Genomic DNA, 8206 nt, shown 5'->3' on the forward strand with positions numbered 1-8206 from the left:
CGGTTGGGTGTTTTTTACGTCTTCATATTTCAAATCTTTGACTTGATTCTTGCGATCCTCTAGTCTGCTGTTGGATCTCTGTATAATATTCTTCATTTCAGTCAGTGTATGCTTAATTTCTAGTTGGTTCTTTATCACAACATCGAGGGTCTCATTAGATTTCTTGAGGATATCACTACATTTATCGGCGGTCTCACCAGTCTTTTTGAGGGCCTTACTAAATTTATCTGCGGCTTCTAGACAGTTCTTGAGAGACCTTAAAAGTGTGGTTTTGAACTCTATATCCTCCATTTCTGTCATTTGTCCTGTTTCTTTGTCTCCGCGTTTTTTATGCTTTCTTGGGGCATCCCCTAGTGGTCTTCGTACGCAGTCTTTGTTGTAGTTAAGCCTTGATTGTTGTAGGTAATACTGGGGGGGATTTGACCTCCAGGCCAACTGGCTATGAGAATCAGCTGTGTCTGCAGTGGGAGAACTTCTGTGCTGGATCTCTAGGGCCGCGCTTCTCTAGCCTCTGCCTGAGGCTAACCAGCAAATGCCTCCCTGCAAGGCTTGGGCCGGGCAGGTCCCAGGGATCACCAGGGCGGGCGGAGCGAGCATTTATGGCTGCTCTCAGTCCCATGCGCAGAGGCTCTGCCTCTCAGAGTCCCAGCAACCGCTGCAAACCTCGGAGAGAAAGCTGCCCTTGAGTTCCGACTGATGCCAGACAGTCCCGCTTCTCCAGTTTGCGTCTGGGTCCCCAGAGACTCGCCCGGAACTGGAGCTCAGAGCCTGAGACTCCCCCCCCCCCCCAATTGAAACAGACAACCGCGTCCTCAACCGCCAGCCCGCTCCACACGCACCTCTGCATCTTTGTATTTTCTGCACTGCGCCTCTTCTGAATCTCGGTGTGCTGTTCTCTTTCCTTCTAGTTGTAGAATTTCCCCTCAGCCAGCCTTCCTGTGGTTCTGGGTGATGTCCGTTCTGTCTTTTAGTTGTATTTTTGAAGTGGTTGTGCGAGGCAGCAATCTCCGGTGTTTACCTATGCCGCCATCTTGGTTTCTTCGAAAGTTACTATTTTTAAGGTTATAAATTAAAAGCTATCTGCAGCCATTTCCCAGAGGTAACTACTATTCATTGTTGTGTGTCAGATTTTCTTAAATGTTCATAATGATCCTTTTTACACATAAAGGATCCTTTTGTTTCAGTCTAGCCTTTTAAAAAATATTACGGTCATAATTGCCCATAGTTTAAAGAAAATCATTCGAGGAGTTTAATTTAAAACATGACAGTCGCCATAACCGGTTTGGCTCAGCGGATAGAGCTTTGGCCTGTGGACTGAAAGGTCCCAGGTTCGATTCCGGTCAAGGGCATGTACCTTGGTTGTGGGCACATCCCCAGTAGGGGGTGTGCAGGAGGCAGCTGATCAATGTTTCTCTCTCATCAATGTTTCTAACTATCCCTCTCCCTTCCTCTCTGTAAAAAATCAATAAAATATATTAAAAAAATAAAAATAAAAAATAAAACATGACAGTCTTCTGCTCCCCCAACACCATCATTTTTCGCAGGGCATTGGCTCACTTCCTGCTAATGCCGTTGTTCCCCCTCCCCCACTATTACTGACCAAAAACATACCTTGCGATTTCCAAGTAGCCTCCAGGGGGCAGTGCTTCCCTGTTTCGAACCCCTGTCCTCGACAGGCCCATCCCCGGGGCTTTCCATCTTCTCTGAAAGTTACCCCCATATTTCAGTCCAGGCTGAACACCCCCAGCAGTTCTTGCTCTTCTCGCCAAACTCTTCCTCTCGCTCTTCCTGTTTCAGTCAGTGCCACCACCACATACCCGGCTGGTGAGTCAGAAACTTAGGACTCATCCTTGACCCCTCCTCTCCGTCACCCTGCGTCAGCGTCTTCCATCACCTCCTCCACCACCAAGGTCTTCGGAGCTTGCCTCGAGGCTGCTCTTGCCTCTGGTGGTCTAATATCGAGAGGTAGTCAGGGGGCCCTTCTAAATAGAAACCCAGTCACGTCATTCTGCTGACAGCCCTCCCGGCCGCATTGCCCAAAGGATCCATCCAGCAGGGCCAAGCACCCTGGACCTGGCGCCTTCCTGCTCACCTCACCGCCCTGCTGCTCCGCCTCTGCGTCCCCACCGCACCTGCCCCCACAGTTCACCCCTCAGGGTCCACAAGTGTGTTCCTCCTCCAGTTTCCAGGGTGCGCCCTCACTTCCTTCAGGTGTCACACATGTCACCTGGTCCCTGACCTGGCTCTCTGTGGACTTCCCTATCATCTCACCCTGTGGAGTCAGCTTTACCTTTCGTCACACACTTACTGCCTGAAATTATACATTTATTTTACTTATTTGTTTTCTGTCTCCCTTCTGAGAATGCAGCCTCATTAGGTAGGATGTGGGCTTTCCTTTCACCACAGTGTCTGGAACAGTGGCTGATACATAGAAAACACACAATAAGTACTTGATTATTTAAAACATTCGCAGGCTGGTCTGTTAGGTGTGCGACACCCTGCCCTGCTCTGCATTGAGAGTGGAGTGGGACATGGTCCATCCACAGGGGCACCGTGCCGAGGCCCAACGGAAAGAGCGGCTTTCTCACCACCACGCACCAGCTGCAGCGCCTCGTGCCGCATGCCCTCAGCCCACCAACCTGGGCCTCTTAGACACACTCAGATGGCCCCTCCTCCAGGGAGCCTTCCGTGATAGCGCACCAGCATACATCACACACAGGTGCACATGCACACACACATGGTCCCTGTGTGGCTACCTCTGCGTCCGGTCCCTGCACAGGTGTCTGTGTCCCTGGCCTCACTGTGTCATGGCTGTCGGCACAGCTCTCTTCTCAGTGACTCTTTTTTTTTTACAGAAGAATTTTTTTTACTTTGTAAAGATATTTTAAAAAAAATTTTTAATTGATTTTAGAGAGGAAAGGAGAGGGATAGAAACATTAATGATGAGAGAGAATCATTGATTGGCTGCCTCCTGTATCCCCCCTACTGGGGATTGAGCCAGCAACCTGGGCATGTGCCCTTGATCAGAATCAAACCTGGGACCCTTCAGTCCACAGGCTGACGCTCTATCCACTGAGCCAAACCAGCCAAGGCCTCAGTGACTCTTTTCCACTAGACTGAGCTCCCCTGAGCTGGGACCGTGTCCCCAGGCTCAGCAGGGATCTGGTTACAAAGTAGACAGGAAGTGTTTGTTGAGTGAATGGAGGGTTAAATCCGGATAAAGTGATTGAAACCCTGCTCACCGTTGCACGGCTGTCAGTTGAGGGGAAGAAAGACATCACATGGTCTGTCCGTCCCAGCGTGGGCCTGGCTGAGGGAGCCGGGTGGAGGGACTGACTGCTCGTTCCCCCCCAGGCCTGCTCTCCATGGCCAACTCCGGCCCGAACACCAACGGCTCCCAGTTCTTCCTGACGTGTGACAAGACGGACTGGCTGGACGGCAAGCACGTGGTGTTCGGGGAGGTCACGGAAGGCCTGGATGTCTTGCGGCAGATCGAGGTGGGTGCTGCCCAGGCCTCGGTGCACAGCCCGTGGGACAGCAGAGCGGCGCCCTGTGGCCTGGAGGGAGTACGTGTGAGAGGCGCCTTCTCTGCACCGCCCCGCACATCCAGGATCCGGCAGCCCCGGGGACCCAGCACCTGTTAACGGGGGTCTGTGCCGTGGCCTCCTCGGGCTCAGCTTGGAGCAGCTCCTCTGCAGGCGCGGCCTGGCCTTCCCCTGGCTCTTCCAAGCACAGGTGCCACCCTCCCCACCGTGGACGGCTGTGCGTGGCCTTTCTCCTGGTAAAACAAACCCCAGTTCCTGTACAGCTGCCTGCTAGCCAGGTCCCAGCATTTCCGGAGGTTGCAGCTGTCACTGTCTGTCCTGCCCCTCCCCTGCTGCTCCCTCCTCCCAGGCTGTCCCCAAGGCACACCCTCGTTGGACCATGCAGAGCAGCAGAGGTCAGAGCAGGTGCCCTCCTAGTACCTGACAGGTGCGTTGGGTTAGCCAGACTGCAGTTCTGCTCTCACACCTGCTGGTCTTGAGTCTAATGGGTCCCCATAGTCTCGGGCCTGTTTACTGGTTCATTGAGCCACCGAGCCAGGGGTCACAGCTGCGACCGCAGAGTGCCAGGGCCCTTCTTTTGCCAGGCACCGTGCCTGGTGCTGGGGACACGTAAGAAACAAGCCTTGTGTTCGCTTCAGCAGCACGTATACTAACAATGGAGGAATAAGAGGACTAGCAGGGCCCCTGTGCAAGGATGACACGCAAGTGCGTGAAGCGGTCCAAACTTAAAAAAGAAAGAGAAGCCTTCTCCCCTCCCCCTGGAAATTGAAGTCTGGTGCCACGGTCTGTAGCCTGTGTGAGGCCGGCCTCACCTGCACAGTTGGGGCTGGCTAGGCCCCCTCACGACCTCTCATGCTGAGGCTGAGCCCCAAAAACCTCCAGGGCTGCCACTGCTCCCGCCGCCTGAATCAAATCTCGACATTCAGAAACCGCGGGGCTGGTTCTCATTTTGGGTTGAGATCAGGTTGAGCCTGGAGGGGAGGGAAGCAGAGGGGCCCACTGGCCTGTGGCCCCGTGTCCCAGGCCTGCTCCTGCAGAGGGATGGATGAGCCCACCTCTGGCATCGGGAGCTCGCTGCACGGCCCACAGTGTTCCCAGCAGAGACCCTTGCTGCTTGGCCTAGGCGTCCCGCTCACAGGCGGTCAGTCACAGCTGCCAGGACCGGCAGCAGGGAGGCCAGGAGAATCGCAGCCATTCAGGGCATGGCCAGTCTGGGTGTGACAATGCTGCTACATGGAGCAGGCTGGGCAGGAGGGAGGGCTGGTCTCACAACCCTGAGAGACCAGGGAGAGGCTGTGGGGGACCTCGTCGCTCACTGGGCTTCCCTGGTGTCCTGGGCAGGTGGGAACAGGTGGGGGGCCAGGAGGCTGGTGTGGGGGACAATAGGGTGCTGGCTGCTCACCCCCGGGTCCACCCTGACCCTTGTACAGGTGCTCACCCTGAGGTGAGGTTGCAGGGCCAGCCCAGGGACCGCGGGGGTGGTCTCTTCCCCTGTCCTCTGGGAGGACCGCTGAGACCTGGTTTGTAAGAAAAAAAAGGCAGGTCTAGATGTGGAATGCTGCTTAAATTATGTTTTCAAAGAATATTTAATAATTTCAGAATATATCAAATTGAATAAGTCAGATCACCAAGCAGTGCATAGGATATGATTCTTACTTTGTAAAATATCTGTATCTTATGTATAAAGACATACATGTGCCAATAAAAAAGCCTGGAGGAATCATTAATTATAGTTTTCTCTGTGGTGGGGTTATGTGTGCTCATACCGTTTTTTATTCTCAGACATTTCCTCAGTATACATGTAATATTTTCCTCAGCATACATGTAATATTTCCTACATGAGGGAAAACCTAGCAAAGAGAGTCAAATGATTGCTCAAGGCTCCCAGAGAGTCATTCCCTTCAACTTCCCATGAGGCCGCAGGTGGACACCGCCGGTCACTGCTGGCCAGGGCTCCACAGGCAGGGGAGGTGCAAGCCCGCCCCTCACACCAAGAGATTACCCACTTTAAAACAAAAATTACCAAGTTTAGATTTTTAGGGAGAGCACAGCTTTGAGGAGAAGACACCAGCACCTCCAGGTGTCCAGGTGGCAACCTGAGACTCGGAAGAGTGAGTTGGAGTAGGCACACACGGAGGCCCACATTTGCAAATTATTTTGAAATAAGACCACTGATAGATGCTACTCACTGCACACACATGCTCAGATGTGCCAAGTGCGCTGTGCACAGCCTGGTCCCCATCACGGCCCTGCAAGGGCAGGAGCAACACCCTTTCTGCAGGGAAGACCGCTAACGCAGGTTACGTAACGTAGTCGAATTAAGAGGCCGAGCTGGGATTTGCTGCCAGGTCTGGTGACAGCCTCCTTTCCTGTGAAATTGTAGGGAATTTCTCGGGGCACATTACCCACTTCCCCACAAACATGAAAGACGAGAGCTGTGCCTGATAAGCTGGCATCGGCCAGGGCTGCGTCCGATTGTGAGGGGTGCTGAGAACAGCAGTTTCCCGCATGGAGTGGCCCCCCTCGCCTGCCTTTGCATCCTGTGTCAGCGTTTACTTTGCCGTCAGTGGGCCTGAGGCGCCCTCCCTTATTCATGCTTCTAATGCGCAGCCTCAAATGTAACCTGGGCTGCCAGGCAACCGACAAGGTGGCCTTGGTAACAGCGCTGCCACCTCTCAGCTTTGCGTCTGTGACGTCTCCCTTCCCCGAGGCCTTTTCCACTGGATGCTGTATGGTGGCCTCCGGGATAGCTGACGGTGCTGGAAGTCACAGGAAAGCCACGGTTGCTGTACTGTCAGCTCAACTGAGTGAAGGGATTCGTATCTCATTCCTGTTTCGCTGGGCGAGGCAGGCTGCATCTTTAAAACATTCATCTCACGCACTTTCCTGGCACCCTTAACTGTGCCAAGTTATGTGTGAGGCACAGCAGAGCCCAAATATTGACATGTAGGCAGTTTCCAGGCCCCCCCTGCCCTGGTGTTGGAAGGAGGGAGATGTTCAGACAGCACACAGGTCAGTGGCTGGCTGAGTTGGAACCAGAATACAGATCTGACATTCCTGCCAATGCCTGGTCCGATCCCTGCCAGCCTGAGCTCAAAGCCCCCGGCGAATGGGGAGCTCCCTGCCTTCCAGACAGTCTGGGACTATCCTCTGTGTACACGGGAAGGGCCTCTTCCTCGGCAATCTCTCCCAGAGTACCTCCCGGTCCAGGGGTCAGGGCTGCAGCCTGGCCCAGCCTCCACCCCTGCCCCAGACCTGCTCTCCCGGAGCCTGCCCTCAGGGTGCAGAGTGGATCCCAGGGTGCGTGTCCTTGGGCACACGGGTCGTTCTGCCTCTGTGGGCCGTGCCTGTGGGTTGGGGTGGGCCCAGGATCTGCTATTAACGACACAGTATTTCAGGGTTCAGGCAGCTGGACTGTCTGCTCCAGCAGGTAAATTACAGGGTTAGCAAGTTAGAAATCAAATCAACACTCCCACTGCCTCGGCTGCTCCAAGGAGAACAGTGGTTTCCGGGAACCTTCCCACCCAGCTCACCCTAATTACCGCCTGTCACTCCCCTGGGACAGAGGCCTTTTCTTGGGCTCACAGGCCCCAAGAAACAGGGCACAGGGTGAGCAGTCTGTTCCTACCTTCTAGACTCCAGCAGACACCGACGGTGGCCACCTTTGCCCTTTGCCTGGCCAGAGGTGGCCTAGGCCCTCTGCTCCGGGGAATGCATTGCTCCCTACAGGGAGGAGCGGAAGCCTGTTCGTCTCAGCTCTGAAAGGTTTGTGTTGAGGTTTTTGAGACCCTGTCCACATTCAGCGGGGAAAGAACCCGGGTGCTCACTGACGGCCATGGGGAGAGGCTGGGCAGTGGTGAGGTCTGTGCCGCGAGTCTGCCAGCACCGCCGCTCGCTGCACACACTGCCCTTGCTTCTGCTAAGAGTTACCTTTGTCCAGTGCTGAGCCCCACCTGGGGGCAGTGAAGGAACTGGAAGCCCCTGAGATTTCTTGCTTCTCTGGGAGTCAGGCCTCTCCAGGCAGGAGGGCAGGCCCAGGGCAGGAGCCCCTCTGGCTTGTTCTTTCTCTGATGTGCTTACTACTGAGGACATGCACGTGTCTCGGCCCTGGAAATGCCCATGTTGTCCTGGAAAGGGGCAACCCCTGCTCCCACCCCCGAACCTTGGCCCAACCAGCCAGCTGTACACTCAGACTGGCCTGGGTCATCCACAGTATGGGCCACGAAGGCCAAGGACAGTCCTAAGACAGGCCCCTGTGCTGACACCATGGCTGCTGTGTGCAGCCGTCCCCACAGGTTGGGGTGGGACAAACCACAGACCTGGGGAAGGGGCGCAGGGGCTGGAGAGGACCGACCAGACCCTGGCTGAATGGGGCAGATAGGAGAGCCCTCCCTTCGGCCCCTCCAGAGCTACGGTGGCATCTGAGGGCCTCCGCCTCTGGAGCGGGGCTGACCCCGGCGGGAGACGCCGCAGCGGCCGGCGGGGCCTCAGTGGCAGCCGCAGGCCTTGACCACCATGTTGCGGTGTTTGCGCAGGATGACGTTGTTGCTGCTGTCATAGTAGAGCACGGAGGTGGCGCTCAGCTTGGTGGGCGCGCAGCACGCCTTGGGCACCGCGTCTGGCTTCATCAGGTGCACCTGGCCGGGGAGGGGGGGAGGACG

At 55.3% G+C, this 8206-nt stretch overlaps 1 protein-coding gene across 1 annotated transcript in view; it reads right to left on the minus strand.

Moving 5' to 3' along the window:
• Nucleotides 1-6531: 6531 nt before the first annotated feature.
• Nucleotides 6532-8206, minus strand: part of LOC102760475 (bone morphogenetic protein 8B) — a 5780-nt gene continuing 4105 nt past the window's right edge. The window contains exon 3 of the mRNA XM_015568672.1: nt 6532-8182. Coding sequence (XP_015424158.1) covers nt 8033-8182 — 150 coding nt within the window. The 3' untranslated portion in view covers nt 6532-8032. The remainder of the gene's footprint in view (nt 8183-8206) is intronic.

This window comes from Myotis davidii, unplaced genomic scaffold (assembly GCF_000327345.1).
Source record: "Myotis davidii unplaced genomic scaffold, ASM32734v1 scaffold2305, whole genome shotgun sequence".
NCBI classification, from domain to species: Eukaryota; Metazoa; Chordata; class Mammalia; order Chiroptera; family Vespertilionidae; genus Myotis; species Myotis davidii.